Source organism: Hyla sarda, chromosome 9, assembly GCF_029499605.1.
Source record: "Hyla sarda isolate aHylSar1 chromosome 9, aHylSar1.hap1, whole genome shotgun sequence".
In the NCBI taxonomy this organism is placed as follows: Eukaryota; Metazoa; Chordata; class Amphibia; order Anura; family Hylidae; genus Hyla; species Hyla sarda.
Window position 1 is genome coordinate 6397479 of NC_079197.1, and position 27997 is coordinate 6425475.

The following is a 27997-nucleotide window of genomic DNA, read 5'->3' on the forward strand; positions in this document are numbered from 1 at the left end:
TGAAAGCTGTGATCTGATGTGTTGCTATGGACGACGGAAGGTAAGGGAACGCGCCCTCATCCAATATGGCCGTCTGTAGCTTGACAGCTCTTCTCGCCGCTAGAGGCCGCTGTGTTGTGTCCGCGCAGGCGCAGTGAGCCCCGCATGGCACTGGTCGGCTTGTTTACATGGGGTTAGGCCGCAGCCTCGGGCTGTAGTTCCCCGCACCGCCCTACAGTGACTCGTTCTGCCCGGGGAGGCTTGGCATGGGGACGCGGTAAAGCTCGGTAGCCATGTACTCCCCACAGCGCCGGGATTTCATGTCCGTCACCCTCATCCAGCCTGAAGGCAGCGGCGGCTACAACAACGGCAAGAACCCGAGGAGGAGGTCGTGCTGGCGGGTGAGAGACCGGGCGGGCAGGGGTTAATGACCCCTGACCTCATTATTGGGGGGGATTCTAGTCTATAGGAATCATTGTCCCTCATACCGGAGCCTCAGGTGTCATTGTACCAGATCTACAGCTGTGATATGTCATTGTACCAGATCTGCAGCTGTGATGTCATTGTACCAGATCTACAGCTGTGATATGTCATTGTACCAGATCTACAGCTGTGATGTCATTGTACCAGCACTGCAGCTGTGATGTCATTGTACCAGATCTGCAGCTGTGATATGTCATTGTACCAGATCTGCAGCTGTGATAAGTCATTGTACCAGATCTACAGCTGTGATAAGTCATTGTACCAGATCTACAGCTGTGATATGTCATTGTACCAGATCTACAGCTGTGATATGTCATTGTACCAGATCTACAGCTGTGATATGTCATTGTACCAGATCTACAGCTGTGATATGTCATTGTACCAGATCTACAGCTGTGATATGTCATTGTACCAGATCTACAGCTGTGATATGTCATTGTACCAGATCTACAGCTGTGATATGTCATTGTACCAGATCTACAGCTGTGATGTCATTGTACCAGATCTACAGCTGTGATATGTCATTGTACCAGATCTACAGCTGTGATATGTCATTGTACCAGATCTACAGCTGTGATATGTCATTGTACCAGATCTACAGCTGTGATGTCATTGTACCAGATCTACAGCTGTGATGTCATTGTACCAGATCTACAGCTGTGATGTCATTGTACCAGATCTACAGCTGTGATGTCATTGTACCAGATCTACAGCTGTGATAAGTCATTGTACCAGATCTACAGCTGTGATGTCATTGTACCAGATCTACAGCTGTGATGTCATTATACCAGATCTACAGCTGTGATATGTCATTGTACCAGATCTACAGCTGTGATGTCATTGTACCAGATCTACAGCTGTGATATGTCATTGTACCAGATCTACAGCTGTGATGTCATTGTACCAGATCTACAGCTGTGATATGTCATTGTACCAGATCTACAGCTGTGATATGTCATTGTACCAGATCTACAGCTGTGATGTCATTGTACCAGATCTACAGCTGTGATGTCATTGTACCAGATCTGCAGCTGTGATATGTCATTGTACCAGATCTACAGCTGTGATGTCATTGTACCAGATCTACAGCTGTGATGTCATTGTACCAGATCTACAGCTGTGATGTCATTGTACCAGATCTGCAGCTGTGATAAGTCATTGTACCAGATCTGCAGCTGTGATAAGTCATTGTACCAGATCTACAGCTGTGATAAGTCATTGTACCAGATCTACAGCTGTGATAAGTCATTGTACCAGATCTACAGCTGTGATGTCATTGTACCAGATCTGCAGCTGTGATATGTCATTGTACCAGATCTACAGCTGTGATATGTCATTGTACCAGATCTGCAGCTGTGATGTCATTGTACCAGCACTGCAGCTGTGATGTCATTGTACCAGATCTGCAGCTGTGATAAGTCATTGTACCAGATCTGCAGCTGTGATAAGTCATTGTACCAGATCTACAGCTGTGATATGTCATTGTACCAGATCTACAGCTGTGATATGTCATTGTACCAGATCTACAGCTGTGATATGTCATTGTACCAGATCTACAGCTGTGATATGTCATTGTACCAGATCTACAGCTGTGATATGTCATTGTACCAGATCTACAGCTGTGATATGTCATTGTACCAGATCTACAGCTGTGATATGTCATTGTACCAGATCTACAGCTGTGATATGTCATTGTACCAGATCTACAGCTGTGATGTCATTGTACCAGATCTACAGCTGTGATATGTCATTGTACCAGATCTACAGCTGTGATATGTCATTGTACCAGATCTACAGCTGTGATATGTCATTGTACCAGATCTACAGCTGTGATGTCATTGTACCAGATCTACAGCTGTGATGTCATTGTACCAGATCTACAGCTGTGATGTCATTGTACCAGATCTACAGCTGTGATGTCATTGTACCAGATCTACAGCTGTGATAAGTCATTGTACCAGATCTACAGCTGTGATGTCATTGTACCAGATCTACAGCTGTGATATGTCATTGTACCAGATCTACAGCTGTGATATGTCATTGTACCAGATCTACAGCTGTGATATGTCATTGTACCAGATCTACAGCTGTGATATGTCATTGTACCAGATCTACAGCTGTGATATGTCATTGTACCAGATCTACAGCTGTGATATGTCATTGTACCAGATCTACAGCTGTGATATGTCATTGTACCAGATCTACAGCTGTGATGTCATTGTACCAGATCTACAGCTGTGATATGTCATTGTACCAGATCTACAGCTGTGATATGTCATTGTACCAGATCTACAGCTGTGATATGTCATTGTACCAGATCTACAGCTGTGATGTCATTGTACCAGATCTACAGCTGTGATGTCATTGTACCAGATCTACAGCTGTGATGTCATTGTACCAGATCTACAGCTGTGATGTCATTGTACCAGATCTACAGCTGTGATAAGTCATTGTACCAGATCTACAGCTGTGATGTCATTGTACCAGATCTACAGCTGTGATGTCATTGTACCAGATCTACAGCTGTGATATGTCATTGTACCAGATCTACAGCTGTGATGTCATTGTACCAGATCTACAGCTGTGATATGTCATTGTACCAGATCTACAGCTGTGATATGTCATTGTACCAGATCTACAGCTGTGATGTCATTGTACCAGATCTACAGCTGTGATATGTCATTGTACCAGATCTACAGCTGTGATATGTCATTGTACCAGATCTACAGCTGTGATGTCATTGTACCAGATCTACAGCTGTGATGTCATTGTACCAGATCTGCAGCTGTGATATGTCATTGTACCAGATCTACAGCTGTGATGTCATTGTACCAGATCTACAGCTGTGATGTCATTGTACCAGATCTACAGCTGTGATGTCATTGTACCAGATCTGCAGCTGTGATAAGTCATTGTACCAGATCTGCAGCTGTGATAAGTCATTGTACCAGATCTACAGCTGTGATAAGTCATTGTACCAGATCTACAGCTGTGATAAGTCATTGTACCAGATCTACAGCTGTGATGTCATTGTACCAGATCTGCAGCTGTGATATGTCATTGTACCAGATCTACAGCTGTGATATGTCATTGTACCAGATCTGCAGCTGTGATGTCATTGTACCAGCACTGCAGCTGTGATGTCATTGTACCAGATCTGCAGCTGTGATATGTCATTGTACCAGATCTGCAGCTGTGATATGTCATTGTACCAGATCTACAGCTGTGATATGTCATTGTACCAGATCTACAGCTGTGATATGTCATTGTACCAGATCTACAGCTGTGATATGTCATTGTACCAGCACTTCAGCTCTGTGATGACTCTGCTGTAGAGTTGGGGGGGGGGGGGGGCTCCGTGATTCCTCGTTGTTCCCTCTGCTTGCTGGTTGCAGTCTCCTGTGTGTCCCTGTATCCTGGGGGTTTCCTCCGCATATATATATATCTGTATATTCCTTCTATCCTGGGCTCCGGCTGCATAAGAGACGAGGAGCCTCCGCACTGATGGGGCCGCTGTCACACTGTACCACAACCTCAGCTGTGCCCTGATATCTTGTAGTGATTGTGCAGTCAGCAGCGATGGCCGCCGCTCCAGATCTCATGTTTCCTTCTTATCTTACAGAAGTGGAAGCAGCTGTCCAGGTTACAGCGCAGCCTCATCCTCTCCCTGTGCACCCTGCTGGCCGTGTGCGGACTGGTGTCCTTCTCCAACCTGAGCGAGCACTGGAGGAGTGAGTATACACGAACCACAGCAGAATAGTGAGCGCAGCCCCGGAGTATAATACAGGATATAACTCAGGATCAGTACAGGATCAGTAATGTAATGTATGTACACAGTGACCTCACCAGCAGAATAGTGAGTACAGCTCTGGAGTATAATACAGGATATAACTCAGGATCAGTACAGGATAAGTAATGTAATGTATGTACACAGTGACCTCACCAGCAGAATAGTGAGTGCAGCTCTGGAGTATAATACAGGATATATCTCAGGATCAGCGCAGGATAAGTAATGTAATGTATGTATACAGTGACCTCACCAGCAGAATAGTGAGTACAGCTCTGGGGTATAATACAGGATATAACTCAGGATCAGTACAGGATAAGTAATGTAATGTATACAGTGATCTCACCAGCAGAATAGTGAGTACAGCTCTGAAGTATAATACAGGATATAACTCAGGATCAGTACAGGATAAGTAATGTAATGTATGTACACAGTGACCTCACCAGCAGAATAGTGAGTACAGCTCTGGAGTATAATACAGGATATAACTCAGGATCAGTACAGGATAAGTAATGTAATGTATGTACACAGTGACCCCACCAGCAGAATAGTGAGTACAGCTCTGGAGTCTAATACAGGATATAACTCAGGATCAGTACAGGATAAGTAATGTAATGTATGTACACAGTGACCTCACCAGCAGAATAGTGAGTACAGCTCTGGAGTCTAATACAGGATATAACTCAGGATCAGTACAGGATAAGTAATGTAATGTATGTACACAGTGACCTCACCAGCAGAATAGTGAGTACAGCTCTGGAATATAATACAGGATATAACTCAGGATCAGTACAGGATAAGTAATGTAATGTATACAGTGATCTCACCAGCAGAATAGTGAGTACAGCTCTGGGGTATAATACAGGATATAACTCAGGATCAGTACAGGATAAGTAATGTAATGTATGTACACAGTGATCTCACCAGCAGAATAGTGAGTACAGCTCTGGGGTATAATACAGGATATAACTCAGGATCAGTACAGGATAAGTAATGTAATGTATGTACACAGTGATCTCACCAGCAGAATAGTGAGTACAGCTCTGGGGTATAATACAGGATATAACTCAGGATCAGTACAGGATAAGTAATGTAATGTATGTACACAGTGACCCCACAAGCAGAATAGTGAGTACAGCTCTGGAGTCTAATACAGGATATAACTCAGGATCAGTACAGGATAAGTAATGTAATGTATGTACACAGTGACCTCACCAGCAGAATAGTGAGTACAGCTCTGGAGTATAATACAGGATATAACTCAGGATCAGTACAGGATAAGTAATGTAATGTATGTACACAGTGATCTCACCAGCAGAATAGTGAGTACAGCTCTGGGGTATAATACAGGATATAACTCAGGATCAGTACAGGATAAGTAATGTAATGTATGTACACAGTGACCTCACCAGCAGAATAGTGAGTACAGCTCTGGAGTATAATACAGGATATAACTCAGGATCAGTACAGGATAAGTAATGTAATGTATGTACACAGTGACCTCACCAGCAGAATAGTGAGTACAGCTCTGGAGTATAATACAGGATAGAACTCAGGATCAGTAATGTAATGTATGAACAGTGACCCCACCAGCAGAATAGTGAGTGCAGCTCTGGAGTATAATACAGGATAGAACTCAGGATCAGTACAGGATAAGTAATGTAATGTATGTACACAGTGACCTCACCAGCAGAATAGTGAGTACAGCTCTGGAGTATAATACAGGATATAACTCAGGATCAGTACAGGATAAGTAATGTAATGTATGTACACAGTGATCTCACCAGCAGAATAGTGAGTACAGCTCTGGAATATAATACAGGATATAACTCAGGATCAGTACAGGATAAGTAATGTAATGTATGTACACAGTGACCTCACCAGCAGAATAGTGAGTACAGCTCTGGGGTATAATACTGGATATAACTCAGGATCAGTACAGGATCAGTAATGTAATGTATGTACACAGTGACCTCACCAGCAGAATAGTGAGTACAGCTCTGGAGTATAATACAGGATAGAACTCAGGATCAGTACAGGATAAGTAATGTAATGTATGTACACAGTGACCTCACCAGCAGAATAGTGAGTACAGCTCTGGGGTATAATACAGGATAGAACTAAGGATCAGTACAGGATAAGTAATGTAATGTATGTACACAGTGACCTCACCAGCAGAATAGTGAGTACAGCTCTGGAGTATAATACAGGATATAACTCAGGATCAGTACAGGATAAGTAATGTAATGTATGTACACAGTGACCTCACCAGCAGAATAGTGAGTACAGCTCTGGAGTATAATACAGGATAGAACTCAGGATCAGTAATGTAATGTATGAACAGTGACCCCACCAGCAGAATAGTGAGTGCAGCTCTGGAGTATAATACAGGATAGAACTCAGGATCAGTACAGGATAAGTAATGTAATGTATGTACACAGTGACCTCACCAGCAGAATAGTGAGTACAGCTCTGGGGTATAATACAGGATATAACTAAGGATCAGTACAGGATAAGTAATGTAATGTATGTACACAGTGACCTCACCAGCAGAATAGTGAGTGCAGCTCTGGAGTATAATACAGGATAGAACTCAGGATCAGTACAGGATAAGTAAAGTAATGTATGTACACAGTGACCTCACCAGCAGAATAGTGAGTACAGCTCTGGAGTATAATACAGGATATAACTCAGGATCAGTACAGGATAAGTAATGTAATGTATGTACACAGTGACCTCACCAGCAGAATAGTGAGTACAGCTCTGGAGTATAATACAGGATAGAACTCAGGATCAGTACAGGATAAGTAATGTAATGTATGTACACAGTGACCTCACCAGCAGAATAGTGAGTACAGCTCTGGAGTATAATACAGGATATAACTCAGGATCAGTACAGGATAAGTAATGTAATGTATGTACACAGTGATCTCACCAGCAGAATAGTGAGTGCAGCTCTGGAGTATAATACAGGATATAACTCAGGATCAGCGCAGGATAAGTAATGTAATGTATGTATACAGTGACCTCACCAGCAGAATAGTGAGTACAGCTCTGGGGTATAATACAGGATATAACTCAGGATCAGTACAGGATAAGTAATGTAATGTATGTACACAGTGACCTCACCAGCAGAATAGTGAGTACAGCTCTGGAGTATAATACAGGATATAACTCAGGATCAGTACAGGATAAGTAATGTAATGTATGTACAGTGACCCCACCAGCAGAATAGTGAGTACAGCTCTGGAGTATAATACAGGATAGAACTCAGGATCAGTACAGGATAAGTAATGTAATGTATGTACACAGTGACCTCACCAGCAGAATAGTGAGTACAGCTCTGGAGTCTAATACAGGATATAACTCAGGATCAGTACAGGATAAGTAATGTAATGTATGTACACAGTGATCTCACCAGCAGAATAGTGAGTACAGCTCTGGAGTATAATACAGGATAGAACTCAGGATCAGTACAGGATAAGTAATGTAATGTATGTACACAGTGATCTCACCAGCAGAATAGTGAGTACAGCTCTGGAGTATAATACAGGATATAACTCAGGATCAGTACAGGATAAGTAATGTAATGTATACAGTGATCTCACCAGCAGAATAGTGAGTACAGCTCTGAAGTATAATACAGAATATAACTCAGGATCAGTACAGGATAAGTAATGTAATGTATGTACACAGTGACCCCACCAGCAGAATAGTGAGTACAGCTCTGAAGTCTAATACAGGATATAACTCAGGATCAGTACAGGATAAGTAATGTAATGTATGTACACAGTGACCTCACCAGCAGAATAGTGAGTACAGCTCTGGAGTATAATACAGGATATAACTCAGGATCAGTACAGGATAAGTAATGTAATGTATGTACACAGTGATCTCACCAGCAGAATAGTGAGTACAGCTCTGGGGTATAATACAGGATATAACTCAGGATCAGTACAGGATAAGTAATGTAATGTATACAGTGATCTCACCAGCAGAATAGTGAGTACAGCTCTGAAGTATAATACAGAATATAACTCAGGATCAGTACAGGATAAGTAATGTAATGTATATACACAGTGACCTCACCAGCAGAATAGTGAGTACAGCTCTGGAGTATAATACAGGATATAACTCAGGATCAGTACAGGATAAGTAATGTAATGTATGTACACAGTGATCTCACCAGCAGAATAGTGAGTACAGCTCTGGGGTATAATACAGGATATAACTCAGGATCAGTACAGGATAAGTAATGTAATGTATGTACACAGTGACCCCACCAGCAGAATAGTGAGTACAGCTCTGGAGTCTAATACAGGATATAACTCAGGATCAGTACAGGATAAGTAATGTAATGTATGTACACAGTGATCTCACCAGCAGAATAGTGAGTACAGCTCTGGGGTAGAATACAGGATATAACTCAGGATCAGTACAGGATAAGTAATGTAATGTATACAGTGATCTCACCAGCAGAATAGTGAGTACAGCTCTGAAGTATAATACAGAATATAACTCAGGATCAGTACAGGATAAGTAATGTAATGTATGTACACAGTGACCTCACCAGCAGAATAGTGAGTACAGCTCTGGAGTATAATACAGGATATAACTCAGGATCAGTACAGGATAAGTAATGTAATGTATGTACACAGTGATCTCACCAGCAGAATAGTGAGTACAGCTCTGGGGTATAATACAGGATATAACTCAGGATCAGTACAGGATAAGTAATGTAATGTATGTACACAGTGACCCCACCAGCAGAATAGTGAGTACAGCTCTGGAGTCTAATACAGGATATAACTCAGGATCAGTACAGGATAAGTAATGTAATGTATGTACACAGTGACCTCACCAGCAGAATAGTGAGTACAGCTCTGGAGTATAATACAGGATATAACTCAGGATCAGTACAGGATAAGTAATGTAATGTATGTACACAGTGACCTCACCAGCAGAATAGTGAGTACAGCTCTGGGGTATAATACAGGATATAACTCAGGATCAGTACAGGATAAGTAATGTAATGTATGTACACAGTGACCCCACCAGCAGAATAGTGAGTACAGCTCTGAAGTCTAATACAGGATATAACTCAGGATCAGTACAGGATAAGTAATGTAATGTATGTACACAGTGACCTCACCAGCAGAATAGTGAGTACAGCTCTGGAGTATAATACAGGATATAACTCAGGATCAGTACAGGATAAGTAATGTAATGTATGTACACAGTGATCTCACCAGCAGAATAGTGAGTACAGCTCTGGGGTATAATACAGGATATAACTCAGGATCAGTACAGGATAAGTAATGTAATGTATGTACACAGTGACCTCACCAGCAGAATAGTGAGTACAGCTCTGGAGTATAATACAGGATATAACTCTGGATCAGTACAAGGGCAGTCATGTAGGCTCCATCTGTACAGAAGCTTCTGGTGGATTACAGCCGTGTAGTCTAATGCAGTTAGACCGGTTGCACAGTGCACGGAGCCGCGTACATCCTGTTACTTCTGGATTCCTTGTTTTCTAGCTCAGCCGGTTTTAAAGCCGGTTCAAAATAGTTTCAAAAACCGGCCTAAGGGGATTTTTGGTCGTTCAGCTATTTCTCTTGCTTTCGGTTGTAGGGAGTAGGACCAGAGCCGGGCTGTTTGCCAGTATAACACAGTTTCTTCCTTTCCCTTACTTCTCTGGCCAATCACATCACATCACATGCTCGTCTCTGCTATGACATAGTTCTGATGAAAGCGCTGCACTGATGAGGCTGCTCTGTGCTAGAGGATGATTTACACAGTACATTACTATAGACAGAATGTAGGGGGGGGGGGGGCTATTGATTTACTGTATGTGCAAGGTGCCGTGTGAGCAGAAAGGAAACAACACAGCAAGGAAGGGGTTACACTGAACTGCTGCTGTGCTGGTTATGATGACAACAAGGAGTAGAGAGTTGTTCTGTAATCGTTTGCTCCTGTCTGTTCTGTATTTAGGCCTGACCAGTCAGATAGAAGGCAATGATGAGGGCCAGGACATTCCAGGCTTCAATCCCGCGCACCCAGCGGGGCTACCGGCCCCCAAACAAGCAGAAGACCCAGACCTCAATTTACCAAAGCCGCCTCCACTGCCCCAGGTATGGCCAGGCCTGAAAGGGGGAGAGGTGTTATTGTTTATGGTTTCCATATCATATTTTATTTATTGATGTTTGTAGAAGCCTTGGAGACCAAATAAGCGCGGACCCCCGAACCTACAACCAAAGCCCAGCAAGAGCCAAACGCTGGAAGACAATGAGCAGCGTCCGGACGAGGCGGAAAACAACCAGCCGGTCATCAGGTAGGGACAGGCAGAGGCTGGAGGACAGGTTAAAGGGGTGCTCCGCCCCTAGACATCTTATCCCCTATCCACCAGTGGGACCCCGGCGATCTCCCTGCTGCACCCGGCGTTAGTTTAGAGCGTTGGGTGCAGCGCCGGAGGCTTGTGACGTCACGCCCCCTCCCATAGACTTGCATTGAGGGGGCGTGGCCGTGACATCATAACAGGGGTTCTTGCCAGGGGTTCCGCAGGCAAGATTGCAGCCATCTTTAAAGGGGTCCCAGTGGTGAGACTATCATTTGGATAGTGGATAAGATGTCTAGGGGCGGATTACCCCTTTAAAGATGGCTGATGCCCATGTTCACACATCTCAGGACCGTTGTGATGCCGTCTCACTTGTCTTTTCTGTGTTTTTTTTGCAGCTGGAGAGGAGCCATGATAGAACCCGTCCAGACATCGGCCCCTTCTCCAAATAAAGTCCCGGAGGCCACCAAGGCCCCTCCTAAGGACGCCCCCGAGCAGAAGGAACCAGGTAGGAAAGGCCGACTTGTGTAATCCGGGTTACGCTCCCTCAGACAGAAAGTTGTGTAGTCCTCTCATTGTCAATGTGGTGTTGTCTCCGTAGCTCCCCGGCTTCCCCTTCTCTCCTGACAGGAAATTGTGTAGTCCTCTCATTGTCAGTGCAGTGTTGTCTCAGCAGCTCTCCAGCCACGCCTCCTGAGACAACAGAGGATGACGTGCTGTCTCAAGACTGAGCTCTAGCCCCTCCCCTGAGTGATGTCATCACCTCTGACCAACCCCTCCATCATACATCACCATCTCTTTGTTATAGACACATATATCTTTATTGGGACAGAAGAACGAGGTGTGGTTACAACATGCTGCCTTGTGCTGTTCAATACCACAGGAAGAGGAGCAGACAGGGAATGCATACAGCAGGTGCTGCATCCTTACTGATTGTGCCATAGTCTGCAGTGAAATGAGATGTTCTGCAGCAGCTCTGATTGGGAAACAGGCATGCTGCAGGAGGGGAGTAGGCTGGGAGTACTATGATAAAGACCTGAGGGAAAGCAAAGCATTTTGGGAATTGTAGTACTAAGCTCAAACAGGAAGTACAGGACTAAGATACCCAAAACAATATTATTATTTTTTGTTTATTTAAAATTTTTTAAAACTCAAGTATAAGAAGGTTCATATTTAGTGCTGCAAAACTACAACTCCCAGCATGCCAAAGGCTGTCTGGGCATGCTGGGAGTTGTAGTTTTGACACAGCTTGGAGACCAATGTTCTAGATGCGGCTTAATCTTTTCCTCTCTCCTTTCCTAGTTCCCATCAGCGAGCGGCAGGAGACCGTCAGGGAGGCTTTCCGTCACGCGTGGAAGGGATACAAGGAGTTCGCCTGGGGTCACGACGAGCTGAAACCCATTTCCAAATCCTACAGCGAATGGTTCGGACTCGGTCTCACCCTCATAGACGCGCTGGACACCATGTGGATCCTGGGCCTCAAGGAAGGTGAGCGTGCCCGCTGAAATCTCACAGCTTAAAGGAGTTATCCAGGATTAGTAAAACAGCGCCACCCATGTGCTCAGGCTGTTTGTGGTATTGCAGCTCTGTTTAAAGGGGTACTCCGCCACTAGACATGTTATCTCCTATGTAAAGGATATGGAATAACATGTCTGATCGTGGGGGTCCGGCCACTGGAGACTCCCGCGAACTCCGCCGCGGCGCCCCAGTCATCCAGTGCATGGAGCGAACTTCACTCCGTGCCAGATTACTGGCGATCACAGTTAATAAAAGGTAATTTTAAATAAAGTTTAATAAAAGTGAGTTAACCCCTTCCTAATAAAAGTTTGCATCACCCCCCTTTTCCCATTTTTTAAAAATAAAATAATTATATAAAAAATAAACGTTTGGTACAGCCGCGTGCGTAAATGTCCGAACTATTAAAATATAAGGTTATCTAAACTGCACGGTCGATGGCGCACATGTAAAAAAAATAGCAAAGTCCAATATTGCTAATTTTTGGTCACTTCATCTACCATAAAAAGCGATCAAAAAGACTCATCAAAACAAATACAATAAAACTTACAGATCACGACGCAAAAAATGAGCCCTCATACCGCCCTGTATGCGGAAAAAAGTTATAGGGGTCAGAAGAGGACAATTGTAAACACTAATTTTGGTGCATGGAGTAATATTTTTTTTACATAGTAAAATAAAATAAAATCTATATACATTGGGTTTCCTTGTGACCATATGGTCTTACAGAAAAAAATAAGGGTAATTTTTACCGAAAAAATTCATTGTGTAGAAACAGAAGCCCCCAAATATGGCGTTTTTTGTTTTGTTTGTCTTTCAGTTTCACCCCACAAATGTTTTTTTTTTTTATATTTTTTTTTTTTTTACGTAGATTTTGTTAAATAGTTGATGTTGTTAGAGCTGGGCGGTATGACCAAATATGTGTATCACGGTATTTTTGTAACTTATGTAACGGTATTTCTTTCCCCCCCCCCCCCCCCCCCCCCTCAAATAAATCATGTGACCCGCCAGCGCTGTTCTGCTTCCCCCCCAATTAATTATCAGCCCAGCCAGTGCTGTACTACTCACATATGTCAAGCACTGCCCTCCTCCTCCTCCTCTTTGTTGGGGGCCGCTGGCGCTGGAACTCTATACTGTACGCCAGTGGTCTCCAACCTGCGGACCTCCAGATGTTGCAAAACTACAACTCCCAGCATGCCTGGACAGCCGACGGCTGTCCGGGCATGTTGGGAGTTGTAGTTTTTCAACAGCTGCAGGTTGGAGACCACTGCTGTACGCTGTATCCCTATGCCCGGGCTGCAAAAGATAAAGAAAATAAACTTTAACTTACCTACATCGGCCGCACGCTGGGGACTGGAACGTCAGACAGCCGTCAGCCTATCACCGGCCGGAGCGATGTCCCACCCCGGCCAGTGATAGGCTGAGCCCACCGTCATGTAAGGAGCTCTGGCCGGCTTCTTACATGACGGTGGGCTCAGCCTATCACTGGCAGGGACGGGACATCGCTCCGGCCGGTGATAGGCTGACGGCTGTCCGACGTTCCAGTCCCCAGCGTGTGGCCGATGTAGGTAAGTTAAAGTTTATTTTCTTTATCTTTTGCAGCCCGGGCATAGGGATACAGCGTACAGCAGTGGTCTCCAACCTGCAGACCTCCAGCTGTTGCAAAACTACAACTCCCAGCATGCCCGGACAGCCGTTGGCGACCACTGGCATACAGTGAGTTCCAGCGCCAGCAGCCCCCAACAAAGAGGAGGAGGAGGAGGGCAGTGCTTGACATATGTGAGTAGTACCCCACTGGGCTGATAATTAATTGGGGGGGAGCAGGACAGCGCTGGCGGGTAACATGATTTGGTGGGGGGGGGGGGGCAGAATAGCGCTTGCGAGTTGCATATGATTAGTTCCCACATCACTAATCATATGCGACTCGCAAGCGCTATTCTGCTCCCCCCCCCCCCCCCCCCCACCAGCGCAGCACTGGGCTGATTCATTCATTCCCGAGGGGGAGGGGCCCAACCGGTATTGCGGTATGGGAAAAATTCATATCGTGCAGCCCAAAAAATTCAGTATTCGGTATGCACCGGTATATACCGCCCAGCCTTATATGTTGTTACAATTTACAATTGGTGGCGCCAAAAACAAGCCCTTATATGGGTCTGTAGGTGCAAAATAGAAAGTGTTATGATTTTTAGAAGGGGAGGAGGAAAAAACAAAAGTGCAAAAATGAAAATTGACCTTAAAGGGGTTCTCCACCATAAGGTGATTTTAGTATGTACCTGGCAGACAGTAATGGACATGCTTAGGAAGGATCTGCGCTTGTCTTGGGGATAAATGGCTATGTTGTGAGATTACCATAACACTGTGGCTAGCTTTTTGTGAACTGGTATTTCCTGTTTGACTTTTCTTCTTTTGCCTACAAATCCCATAATTCCATTTTCCTCCCTCCCACACATCAGCCACCCCACCCATTGAAACGTAAATGAGCTGCATCCATTCAAAAGACCTGTGGTTTTCAATCAGGGTGCCTCCAGCTGTTGCATTAGTTGCAGATTGATCCCTCCACCCATTGAAGCAGACAGGCTCCCTGTCATCAGCTGACTAATGATGTCAGGTCTCGGCCGCATTGCAACCTGGGAAAAATCTGAGACAACAGTCATTTTGTATGCTGGTAAAAATAAATATTGGGGTAAAAATCACAGAAGAATTGTGAAAAAAACTTCACACACAGGTACAGACACTATATTATGGACTATACTAACTTTACAGCCCCTGTAGCATAGTCAAATAAAAAAAAATCCTGGAATACCCCTTTTAAGTCTGTGTCATCCATCTTTCTTCCTCTCCCATCTGTTTTATTGTAGAATTTCGGGAGGCCAGGGAATGGGTGGCCACCCAGCTGACATTCGATAAAAACGTGGACGTCAACCTGTTTGAGACCACCATCCGGATCCTGGGAGGACTGCTCAGCACCTACCACCTGACCCAGGACCCTTTGTTTCTGGAGAAGGCAGTACGTTCCGCTCCGTTACATACACGCTTGTGTTTTCTATGAGCTTCCTCCCTGCCGGTCAGTTGTATTGTTCATGACCATTGGAACGTAAGTTCGGTGCGGGCTGCCCTGAGATGGGGAGGAACCCAGAGATGATGGAGAACTTGTGACTCTTAGGGAGTGCTAGTTATGCAACAGCTCACGAGCCATCAGGCAGCCATTGCATGCTGGGAGTAGTAGTTATGCAACAGCTGGAGGAGTACAGGCAGGTCAGAGCATGCTGGGTGTTGTAGTTTTGCAGCAGCTGGAGGGGCACAGTTTGCAAAACTATAGTCTATAGCAGTGTATCCCAACCAGGGTGTCTCCAGCAGTTGCAAAACTACAACTCCCAGCATGCCTGGACAGCTTTTAGCTTAGGACAGTGTTTCCCAACCAGAGTGTTGCAAAACTACAACTCCTAGTGTTGTCAGCTCTAGAGTCGGGCAGTGGTAACATAGAGCTGCGTTTACTTAGGGCAAGGTTTCTCAATCAGGAAGCCTCCAGCTGTTGTAAAACTACAACTCCCAGCATGCCCGGACAGCCAAAGGCTTATACCAGTGTTGTCAGCTCCCTCTAGTGTCAGCCAGTGGTAACATCACCTAGAGCAGCATTTCTTACCAGGGTGCCTCCAGCTGTTGTAAAACTACAACTCCCAGCATGCCCGGACAGCCAAAGGCTTATACCAGTGTTGTCAGCTCCCTCTAGTGTCAGCCAGTGGTAACATCACCTAGAGCAGCATTTCTTACAAGGGTGCCTCCAGCTGTTGCAAAACTGCAACTCCCAGCATGCCCGGACAGCCGTTGGCTGTCCGGGCATGCTGGGAGTTGTAGTTTTTCACCAGCTGGAGGCACCCTGGATGGGAAACACTGGTTTGTAGTGTATAACCACCATTTACCTTGTATGCCCCATGTCCATAATGAATCCTCAATGTGCCATTTATCAATCTGTACCCCCTCCTCCTGTGTCCTCAGAAAGACATTGGCACCCGCCTGCTCCCCGCTTTTAACACCCCCTCCAAAGTGCCTTACTCTGACGTCAACATCGGGAAGGGCACCGCACACCCCCCGCGCTGGACGTCTGACAGCACAGTGGCCGAAGTGACCAGCGTCCAGCTAGAGTTCAGAGAGTTGTCTAGACTGACGGGAGATGAACAGTTTAAGGTACCTGAGGCTTCTCATTTGTTTTTTATTACTGTCCTAGTATATAAACATATTTTTTTATTTATATGTATGTGTGTGTGTGTATGTATGTGTGTGTGTATATATATATATATATATATATATATATATATATATATATATATATATATATATTTATAAAAATAAATATTTATTTTTATTTATTTTTCTATATAGATAGATATATATTACACATATATAGAAAAAAAATATTTTAAATAGAGATATATATATATATATATAGGAAAACACAGATAGAACAGCACTCAATGGAGTGTCGGTGGGTGCAAGCTGTAGTTAGACCCCAGTCATAGGTCCCTCAAGGATACAGCAAGTAGAAAATACAGCAGCACTTTGGGGATAATAAAGCCACCATCCACTTTACCTTTTGGAGTGCTGCTGTATTTTCTACTTGCTGTATCTATCTATATATATCTATATATATCTATCTATATATATATATATATATATATATATATTTTTTTTTTTTTTTTTATCAATTTTTTTTCTATATATGTGTAATATATATAATATATTTTCTATTTAAACATGTATATAACATATATAATATTTTTTTTATCTATTTATTAGATTTATTTATTTTTATTTATTTATTTTTTTTATAAATATTTTTTCTTTTCTTTCAGAAAGTGGTGGATCAGGTCACCCAACACGTCCACACCCTGCCCGGGAAGCGCGACGGCCTGGTGCCCATGTTCATTAATACAAACAGCGGACAGTTCAGCCATCTTGGCGTCTTCACCTTGGGTGCCAGAGCCGACAGCTACTATGAGTATCTGCTCAAGCAGTGGATTCAGAGCGGCAAAAAAGAGGCCACGTAAGTCCCGGCACAAAGGATGGAACGTCACGTTACCGGTCTACAGCGCCATACTTGTCCTCAGGTTGTTTGTGGTATTACAACACTGCTCCGTTCAATGGAATTAAAGGGGTACCCCACCCCTAGACATCTTATCCCCTATTGAAAGGATAGGGGATAAGATGTCAGATCGCGGGGGTCCCGCTGCTGGGGACCCCTGGGATCTCCGCTGCGGCACCCCGCTATCATTACTGCACAGAGCAAACTTGCCCTGTGTGTAATGACGGGTGATACAGAGGCGGAGCATTGTTACGTCACGGCTCCACCCCCTCATGGCGTCACAGCCTGCCCCCTCAATAGAGGTCTATGGGAGGGGGCGTGGCGGCCATCATGCCCCCTCTCATAGATTTGCATTGAGGGGGCGGGCCGTGATGTCACAAGGGGGCGGAGCCATGGCGTAACGATGCTCTGGCCCCTGTATCGCCCGTCATTACACACAGAGCAAGTTTGCTCTGTGCAGTAATGACAGCGGGGTGCCACAGCGGAGATCCCGGGGGTCCCCAGCAGCGGGACCCCCGCGATCTGACATCTTATCCCCTATCCTTTGAATAGGGGATAAGATATCTAGGGGCAGGGTACCCCTTTAAGTTGCAATACCACCCACAAAGAGAGTGCAAGAGAGGTGCTGTTTTTGGCAGAAAGCATCTGTTTTTTGTTTTATTGTTTTTCTAGCTATAGCATAACCCCGCCATGTCTCTTACCCACAGCTTCCTGGAAGATTACATGCAGGCCATTGAAGGCGTCAAGAAAAACCTGCTACGGAAATCTGAGCCAAACAAACTGGCCTTTGTTGGAGAACTTTCTCATGGTCACTTCAGCCCCAAAATGGTGAGGATTTAAAAAGAAAATAAATAAATGAATGAATGAAAATAAAATAAAACTTTAATCAGCTCTGAGTTGCAGTACTGCTAATCCGCCACACGGAGTGCTGCAGTACACACAGACGTTGGTCACAAAACCTCCCAACGTGAACGGCGTCTGTTGTTCTTACGTGTCAGCTTTTATTAGGGGCCATTATGGATGAACGCACGGTGACAATGGATCAGTCACATGACCTACATTGTTGCTGCGATGTGTTACTTCTAGTCCAGGAAACCTAATGTACAATGAGGTCGTCCTATATGGAGAGGGGGCTATAGAATGAATGACACAATGAGCCGTTGTCTCATCCTATACCAATGCTCACGTGCTGTAGCTATATGAGTGTTACCCAACCAGTGTGCCTCCAGCTGTTGCAAAACTACAACTCTCAGCATGCCCGGACAGCCAAAGGCTGTCCGGGCATGTTGAGAGTTGTAGTTTTGCAACAGCTGGAGGCATCCTGGTTGGGAAACACAGACCTGCTTAGTAACTGGGTGTCCTAGCAGAGACCTCCACAGTCACGTTTAACCCCTTACCACTCTGACAAAGTAGTATGGACCGGGCTCAGCTGCTGAGTCCATACTCTGGGATTGTAGTTTTGCAACATCTGGAGGGCCACAGTTTGTACCCCACTGTCTCAGACTATAGTCAATGGCACAGAAAGTGGCTAAACCCTGTCCAATCGCTACTAGGAACAGTTTACCATCATTGTGCTCTGTTTAACTCTATATGCAGTGAGCTCCCCCTAGTGGCAGCACAAGCACACACAGTAAACTGCCCTAGTGGCGATTGGACAGGGTTTCTGTGCCAATGACTATAGTCTGAGACAGTGGGGTACAAACTGTGGCCCTCCAGATGTTGCAAAACTACAAATCCCAGCATGCCCGGACAGCCAATGTGCTAAGTGTTGAATGAAAATGGGGCTCAAAGGTCAAAGATATTTGGTTTAAAATAATAATTAATATTTATTAATATAGAATAATTATGGATTAAATAGGGAATGTACAGGGCCCTTGTACTCCCCTAAATAATTTTGAATAATACAAAATATAAAATATAATAAAAAACAACAATAAATATAACAACTGTAAAAATATTCTGCGACTTGAGCCTGTAATATCAATTTAGCAGTCTAATAATCAATATAATTATGTTTGCCAACCAGGGTGCCTCCAGCTGTTGCAAAACTACAAATCCCAGCATGCCCGGATGTGCTAAATGGCAGGGAATAGAGCATTCTCCAATTCTAGCTGCTGATGGCGGGTGTCAGCTGTGTCACACTGTGTATGGACTCGGCACCTGAGCCCAGCCTGCATGCCTTAGTAGCAAAACCTGGGAAAATCTTTATTTTTTTTTTTTTTTTTTTTTTTTTTTTTACAGTATTAGAATAAAAATTAAATAGGCACTATCATTAAAAATAGAAAATATAAAATCTTTCTAACGTACTTTAAGAAAAGAAGTTTTCTATGTTTTGTGTTTAGAAAAGCTGCCACTAGGTGTCTCCCTACTTGTCCAGAGGACATTTCCCCCCATCTCTTGCACAGACTTTGGACTCCTGCAGTCTGGAGTGCTGAGGGGTGTGTGTGCAGCCTTAGCTAATCATAGCTCATCTCACACTGACCTGCTTTGGGCTGTGTGTAGCAGAGTGAGGGAGGAAGTTCTCCCCTGTATGGCTTCAGATGATGTCACGCCTGCTGGGGAACGCCCTGAGCAGAAAATACAGAGAAATATCAAGGTAGAAAACTAAAAAATAATAAAAATAAAGGCCGGGGGAGGTTTATCATGATGGGGGCAGTGACCTGGGAGGATTATAACATTTAACAAGACCATGACAGGTATTATTTAAATAAAATTGGTAATGCTGTAATCATACTGACCCGTAGAATAAAGTTCGCTTCTTCTGGTCAGTGGAGGTCTCGACACTAAGACCCCAACCGATCAAAACTGGTGTCATCTCTGTGTGACGTCCTGCAGACTGCAGCTGTGCCGCTCCTCGGTAGTTGCCGCCATCGATCTCTTACTCTCTCTGCTTTCAGGATCACCTGGTCTGCTTCCTGCCGGGGGTGCTGGCTCTAGGGGCCCATAACGGGATCACCGGGGATCACATGGAGATGGCTGCGGCCCTCATGGAGACTTGTTACCAGATGTACAAGCAGATGGAGACCGGTCTGAGCCCCGAGATCTCGCACTTCTTCCTGCACGCTGAGAAGGGGAGTAAGGACATTGACGTCAAGGTGAGTGTCTGTCCAGGTGAGGGGGTGTAGGTGACTCCCTCCTGATAGTGACCCCCCCAATGTCTTGTGTCCCTGCAGCCTGCGGACAGACACAACCTCCTGCGGCCGGAGACTGTGGAGAGTCTGTTCTATCTGTATCGCTTCACCGGAGACATCAAGTACCAGGACTGGGGCTGGGAGATTCTGCAGAACTTCAACAAGTACACCAGGGTACCATATCACACTAGATAATACTCCATATTATGGCCGATCATCTGATGACCTGAAGTTGGCATGCTGGGAGTTGTAGTTTTGCAACAGCTGTAGGGCCACAGTTTGCAGACCACTCCGCCGAGTGTACAGTATACCGCTTACTCTATAGAAGTTATCCCCAACCTGCGGTGCTCTAGATGTTGCAAAATGTCAATCCTGGGCATGCTGGGAGTTGTAGTGTTGCACCAGTTTGATGATCAATGCTCTTTAAACGGGTACTTTAAAGTACCCCTTTAAAAAAAAAATTTTAATTAACTGGTGCCAGAAAGTTAAACAGATTTGTAAGTTCCTTCTATTGAAAAATCTTTACCCTTCCGGTACTTTTTAGCAGCTGTATGCTACAGAAGAAATTATTTTCTTTTTTGAATTTCTTTTTTGTCTTGTCCACAGTGCTCTCTGCTGACACCTGATGCCCGTATCAGGAACTGTCCAGAGCAGGAGAAAAAACCCCATAGCAAACAGTTCCTGATACGGACAGAGGTGTCAGCAGAGAGCACTGTGGACAAGACAAAAAAAGAAATTCAAAAAGAAAATAATTTTCTCTGTAGCATACAGCTGCTAAAAAGTACTGGAAGGGTAAAGATTTCTTAATAGAAGTAATTTACAAATCTGTTTAACTTTCTGGCACCAGTTCATTTAAAAAAAAAAAAAAAAAAATGTTTTCCACCAGAGTACCCCTTTAAGGTTAATATCTCATTGGTTAGACCAGTGGTCTTCAAACTGTGGCCCTCCAGATGTTGCAAAACTACAACTTGCAGCATGCCTGAACAGCCGTTGGCTGTCCGGGCATGCTGCGAGTTGTAGTTTTGCAACATCTGGAGGGCCACAGTTTGGGAAAGACTGGGAAAGGAGCTCAGTCCTGTGCAATCGCCGTTAGTGAGAGTTTACGTTTATTCTGAGCTGTATAACGTAATTTGCTGTGAGCTCCCCCTAGTGGCGGCACAATATCACACTAGATAATACACCATTTCCGTGTCCATATTATGGCAGCAAGCCCGGTCCAATCAGGGGACCTGATGACCTGAAGTGTCAGCTGTTAGTTTGGGTCATCAAACCGATGTCAGGCCGGAAACTTAATCCATAAACCAAACCCTACGGGGGAGATTTATCCAAACCAGTGCAGAGGAAAAATTGCTGCAATCCGATTGCTGCTTTCATTTTTCGGAGGCCTTGTTAAAGGGGTACTCCAGTGGAAAACATTTTTTTTTTCTGGTGCCAGAAAGTTAAACAGATTTGTAAATTACTTCTATTAAAGAATCTTAATCCTTCCAGTACTTATCAGCTGCTGTTATGATCCACAGGAAGTTCTTTTCTTTTTGAATTTCCTTTCTGTCTGACCACAATGCTCTCTGCTGACACCTCTGTCCATTTTAGGAACTGTCCAGAGCAGGAGAGGTTTTCTATGGGGATTTGCTCCTACTCTGGACAGTTACTAAAATGGACAGAGGTGTCAGCAGAAAGGAAATTCAAAAAGAAAAGAACTTCCTGTGGATCATAACAGCAGCTGATAAGTACTGGAAGGATTAAGATTTTTTTTTAAATTAGCAATTTACAAATCTGGCACCAGTTGATTTAAAAAAAAAAAAAAATTCCAGTGGAGTACCCCTTTAACCCCTTAAGGACTCAGCCCATTTTGGCCTTAAGGACTCAGACAATTTAATTTTTACGTTTTCATTTTTTCCTCCTCGCCTTCTAAAAATCATAACTCTTTTATATTTTCATCCACAGACTAGTATGAGGGCTTGTTTTTTGCGCGACCAGTTGTCCTTTGTAATGACATCACTCATTATATCATAAAATGTATGGCGCAACCAAAAAACACTATTTTTGTGGGGAAATTAAAACGAAAAACGCAATTTTGCTAATTTTGGAAGGTTTCGTTTTCACGCCGTACAATTTATGGTAAAAATGACATGTGTTCTTTATTCTGAGGGTCAATACGATTAAAATGATACCCATTATTATATACTTTTATATTATTGTTGCGCTTAAAAAAAATCACAAACTTTTTAACCAAATTAGTAAGTTTATAATCCCTTTATTTTGATGACCTATAACTTTTTTATTTTTCCGTATAAGCGGCGGTATGGGGGCTCATTTTTTGCGCCATGATCTGTACTTTTTTTTGATACCACATTTGCATATAAAAAACTTTTAATACATTTTTTATAATTTTTTTTTTAATAAAATGTATTAAAAAAGTAGGAATTTTGGACTTTTAAAAATTTTTTTCGTTCACGCCGTTCACCGTACGGGATCATTAACATTTTATTTTAATAGTTCGGACATTTACGCACGCGGCGATACCAAATATGTCTATAAAAAATGTTTTTTACGCTTTTTGGGGGTAAAATAGGAAAAAACGGACGTTTTACTTTTTTATTGGGGGAGGGGATTTTTCACTTTTTTTTAACTTTTACTTTTACATTTTTTTACATTTTTTTTTACACTTGAATAGTCCCCATAGGGGACTATTCATAGCAATACCATGATTGCTAATACTGATCTGTTCTATGTATAGGACATAGAACAGATCAGTATTATCGGTCATCTCCTGCTCTGGTCTGCTCGATCACAGACCAGAGCAGGAGACGCCGGGAGCCGCACGGAGGAAGGTGAGGGGACCTCCGTGCGGCGTTATGAATGATCGGATCCCCGCAGCAGCGCTGCGGGCGATCCGATCGTTCATTTAAATCGCGAACTGCCGCAGATGCCGGGATCTGTATTGATCCCGGCACCTGAGGGGTTAATGGCGGACGCCCGCGAGATCGCGGGCGTCGGCCATTGCCGGCGGGTCCCTGGCTGCGATCAGCAGCCGGGATCAGCCACGCATGACACGGGCATCGCTTCGATGCCCGCGGTTATGCTTAGGACGTAAATGTACGTCCTGGTGCGTTAAGTACCACCTCACCAGGACGTACATTTACGTCCTGCGTCCTTAAGGGGTTAAGGGGTAATCTGGTGGTTAACTTTTTATTTTTATTTTTTTTAATCAACTGGTGCGAGATTTGTAAATTGCTTCTTATAAAAAAAATTAAAAAAAATCTTAATCCTTCCAGTACTTATAAGCTGCTGAATACTACAGAGGAAATTCTTTTCGGAACACAGAGCTCTCTGCTGACATCACGAGCACAGTGCTCTCTGCTGACATCACGACCACAGTGCTCTCTGCTGACATCTCTGTCCATTTTAAGAACTGTCCAGAGTAGGAGAAAATCCCCATAGAAAACATATGCTGCTCTGGACAGTTCCTAAAATGGACAGAGGTGTCAGCAGAGAGCACTGTGTTCCAAAAAGAAAAGCATTTCCTCTGTAGAATTCAGCAGGTAATAAGTACTGAAAGGATTAAGATTTTTTTAATAGAAGTAATTTACAAATCTGTTTAACTTTCTGGCACCAGTTGATTTAAAAAAAAAAAAAAAAAAAAAAGTTTTCCACGAGAGAAACCCTTTAAAAATGAAAGAAGCGATCGGATTGGTTGCTATGGGCAACTTTTCCTCTGCACAGGTTTTGATAAATCTCCCCCGTAGGGTTTGTATTATGGACAAAGGGTCCGGCCTGACATCGGTTTGATGACCCAAACTAACAGCTGACACTTCAGGTCGTCAGACCCCCTGATTGGACCGGGCTTGCTGCCATAATATGGCTTGTGTAGTATAGTAATATAATGGGCACGGCTTTTGGGGTTTTCACTGGACAGAAGATCGTAAGACACCAAATTAACCTCCGTTATGTCTCCTCAGGTCCCTTCTGGCGGCTACACATCCATCAACAACGTGCAAAGTGCCGCCAACCCCATGCCGCGAGATAAGATGGAGAGCTTCTTCCTGGGCGAGACCCTCAAATACTTATTTCTGCTTTTTTCGGATGACGTGGATCTGTTGAACCTGGACAAGTTTGTCTTTAACACGGAGGCGCACCCGCTCCCGGTCTGGACCTCCTAGCTGGTGATGGCGTGACCTCTCGGCTTGGTCGGTCGTCCTCCCTGGCGGCTGTGGAAGGCCATACGTCCACCATGCTGAATGGCACCAGAACTTCTCTACCAGAACCGAGCGCCCGCCTGTGACACTTTTCTCTGAGCGCCATTTTGTATTATAACTCGGGCCTCCTAGGTTCTTGTAGGGGCTCGGTATCTGCCGTCAGGGACAACCTAAAGGGTGAGGAGCAAAACTAGAAGCTGCCAAAACCCAACTCAGGACTTGGAAATGTGGACCTTCTGATAGTTGTCTCCGGGGCGGTGACCGCCAGGGGAGCAAACAGGTGACGAAGGCGACGTCTGGCGTCCAGTTGTTTTATTCGATCGATCATCGTTCTAAATAGGTCCAAAACTCATCCTAATCCTCCTCATACAGCCATAAGCGTTGTCAAAGATTAAAAAAAATATATGGCTGCCATCCAGAAACAGCGCCACACCTGTCCATGGTTGAGTCTGGTATTGCAACTCATCGAAACGAATGGGACTCGACTGCAATACAGCACAACTATTTTTGGAAAAAGGATCTGTTTTTTTAGTGATTTCTCCTTTTATAATAGACGGTGCCCTATTATAAAGTGGCGGCAGATATCCCAGGATTCACCATTGAGGATAGGTGATTGCACTGAGCATGCCCACTAAATTCTCCCATGAGCTCGGGCAAGATGGCTGCAGTCGGTAGTGACCACAGCATCTTGGTGGTTATATTTCAGGTGGCGCCCCCTACCCTGTCAAAGTGCTGCTCTCTGGTGGTGGTTACAGGTACTGCAGGCTGGAATTGCACTAAGTAAGTCGACTTCAAACTGTGGCCCTCCAGCTGTCGGCATGCTGGGAGTTGTAGTTTTGCAACAGCTGGAGGGCCAAGGCACTATGTATACAATATACCACTTACACTGTAAACCAGTGGTCTCCAACCTGCGGACCTTCAGATGTTGCAAAACTACAACTCCCAGCATGCCCGGACAGCCAACGGCTGTCCGGACATGCTGGGAGTTGTAGTTTTGCAACATCTGGAGGTCTGCAGGTTGAAGAACACTGCTGTAAACGTTATCCCTGCCGCATTCCAAATATTGCAAAAACCTAAAATAGTCTAAGCCAGTGGTCTCCGAACTGTGGCCCTCCAGATGTTGCAAAACTACAACTCCCAGCATGCCCGGACAGTCGTTGGCTGTCCGGGCATGCTGGGAGTTGTAGTTTTGCAACATCTGGAGGGCCACAGTTTGGAGACCACTGGCTGTCCGGGCATGCTGGGAGTTGTAGTTTTGCAACATCTGGAGATCTGCAGGTTGAAGACCACTGCTGTAGACTATCCCTGCCGCATTCCAAATATTGCAAAACCTCAACCCCGGACATGCTAGGAGTTGTAGTTTTGCACTTTTTTGAAGATCATTGCTCTGTAGGGTTAATATCATATTGGTTAAACCAGTGGTCTCCAAACTGTGGCCCTCCAGATGATGCAAAAAGGAGGCATGTCCAATAGGGGGACATGACTATTATTATTGTGCTGTATTATTCTATGCGGTGAGCTCCCCCTAGTGGCGGCACAAGCAGACAGAATTCCCACTATGGCTGTGTGGGGGGGAATGCGACGCTACGACCTATATTTTGATATAGTATCAGATTTTTTTAGCTCCGATTTTTGGACCAATTTAGAACACAATTCAATACGCAAAACTTTAAACGTTAATTTTTTTTTATTACTCAGGAATGATGACGTTTAAGCTGAAAAAAAAAAAAATAATTCTGAGAAATTACCAGGACTGGATTTTCGTCGGGCCAGGAAGCCGTCCCGCTTGTGTTTTTTATTTTAAACTGGGCAACACTGTGACTAGATCCCATGATCGCTGTGACCGATCCCGCTTCATGTGTAAATACTGAGGGCTTCACGTCATTCCTAGACATGGCGGCCGAAACGGGGGGGGGAGGAAAACTTACCCTCAAGCCTAAAGCTGGACATTTAAAGGGACAGTAGTCCTAAAATCTAATCTCAATGTGCAAATACGACTTCTTTCCATGTGTCCTTTTAGAAGGGGGTGCAATGATGCCCCCTCTATCTGCTTAGTGGGTTTATATATATATATATTTTTTTTTTGGTGGTGGTTGGTGGGAAGGGGTTAACAAATGAGGTTCTATATGATCGCCCCTGCAAGACGAGGGATATGCACTTAGCTGAACTGAACTTTAGCACCAGGGTGCCTCCCGCTGTTGCAAAACTACAACTCCCAGCATGCCCGGACAGCCGTCGGCTGTCCGGGCATGCTGGGAGTTGTAGTTTTGCAACAGCTGGAGGCACACCGGTTGTGAAACAGTGTTTTAACCCAACACTGCAGTTTTTCCCAGCATTCTGTAACTGATACATTGTAACGCAGCCAGGACGAAGCGCGGGCGGGGGGGTGGGGTGGGGTTTACTCGCTCCCTTATTGTCCTGGTTAACCAAAGTGGCCGTGTCCGGTAAAGTGCAATTCAGGATCTAAAGTGACCATGTGATCCACCAAGTATATGACGACATCTATAATGGGGGAGGGAAACGGAGGGTTTGTGTTATATATTCTACATGAAGGGTAATATATTCATCTTTATTTTATATATATATATATATAGAGAGAGAGTTTATGAGGGTGGTACCTATGGGCGATTTATTGTATATATGTGCATATGTATATATATATATATATATATTAAGCTCCACGTTTACAGGCATCTCGCTGCCTCTTAGGGCCAAAAAAAAAAAATCAAAAAACGAAACGGTTGCTGTATTTCCTGGAATCTGTATATAAAATACCGCCCCCTGCTGGTGGCAAATATGGAAGTGTCGCACTTGGATCCAGATCACCTTTAAAGGGGTTATCCAGGAAATTTTTTTTATATATATATATATATATATATATATATATATATATATATATATATATATATATCTCAACTGGCTCCAGAAAGTTAAACTTATTTGTAAATTACTTCTATTAAAAAAATCTTAATCCTTTCAGTACTTATGAGCTTCTGAAGTTAAGGTTGTTCTTTTCTGTCTAAGTGCTCTCTGATGACACGTGTCTCGGGAACCGCTCAGTTTAGAAGCAAATCCCCATAGCAAACCTCTTCTAAACTGGGCGGTTCCCAAGACACGTGTCATCAGAGAGCACTTAGACAGAAAAGAACAACCTTAACTTCAGAAGCTCATAAGTACTGAAAGGATTAAGATTTTTTTAATAGAAGTAATTTACAAATCTGTTTAACTTTCCGGAGCCAGTTGAGATAGATAGATATATATATATATAAGTATTTTCCTGGATAAGCCATGAATTCCTCTACATCCCCCTTAGACTGTAGCTTCACGTTGATCTCCATCAGTGTTTCCCAAGCAGGAAGCTTCCAGCTGTTGCAAAACTACAACTCCCAGCATGCCCGGACAGCCAAAGGCTGTCCGGGCATGCTGGGAGTTGTAGTTTTGCAACAGCTGGAGGCACACTGCCTGGGAAACACTGATCTACACAATGTA

At 44.1% G+C, this 27997-nt stretch overlaps 1 protein-coding gene and 1 long non-coding RNA gene across 2 annotated transcripts; one reads left to right on the plus strand and one right to left on the minus strand.

Annotated features, from left to right (window-relative positions):
- Positions 1–25414, plus strand: MAN1B1 (mannosidase alpha class 1B member 1). The gene is made up of 13 exons (XM_056539681.1): positions 1–380; positions 4085–4193; positions 10244–10383; positions 10462–10583; positions 10985–11094; positions 11889–12074; positions 14960–15108; positions 16098–16286; positions 16952–17142; positions 17889–18009; positions 20079–20276; positions 20355–20486; positions 24272–25414. The coding sequence occupies exons 1-13, from the start codon at positions 273–275 to the stop codon at positions 24470–24472; spliced, it is 1956 nt and encodes a 651-aa protein (XP_056395656.1). The 5' UTR covers positions 1–272; the 3' UTR covers positions 24473–25414.
- Positions 24605–27371, minus strand: LOC130291183 (uncharacterized). The gene is made up of 2 exons (XR_008847813.1): positions 25730–27371; positions 24605–25581 (listed from the first exon to the last, which is right to left on the minus strand). It is a non-coding gene; the product is annotated as an uncharacterized LOC130291183 (long non-coding RNA).
- Between the last annotated feature and the right edge of the window lie 626 nt (positions 27372–27997).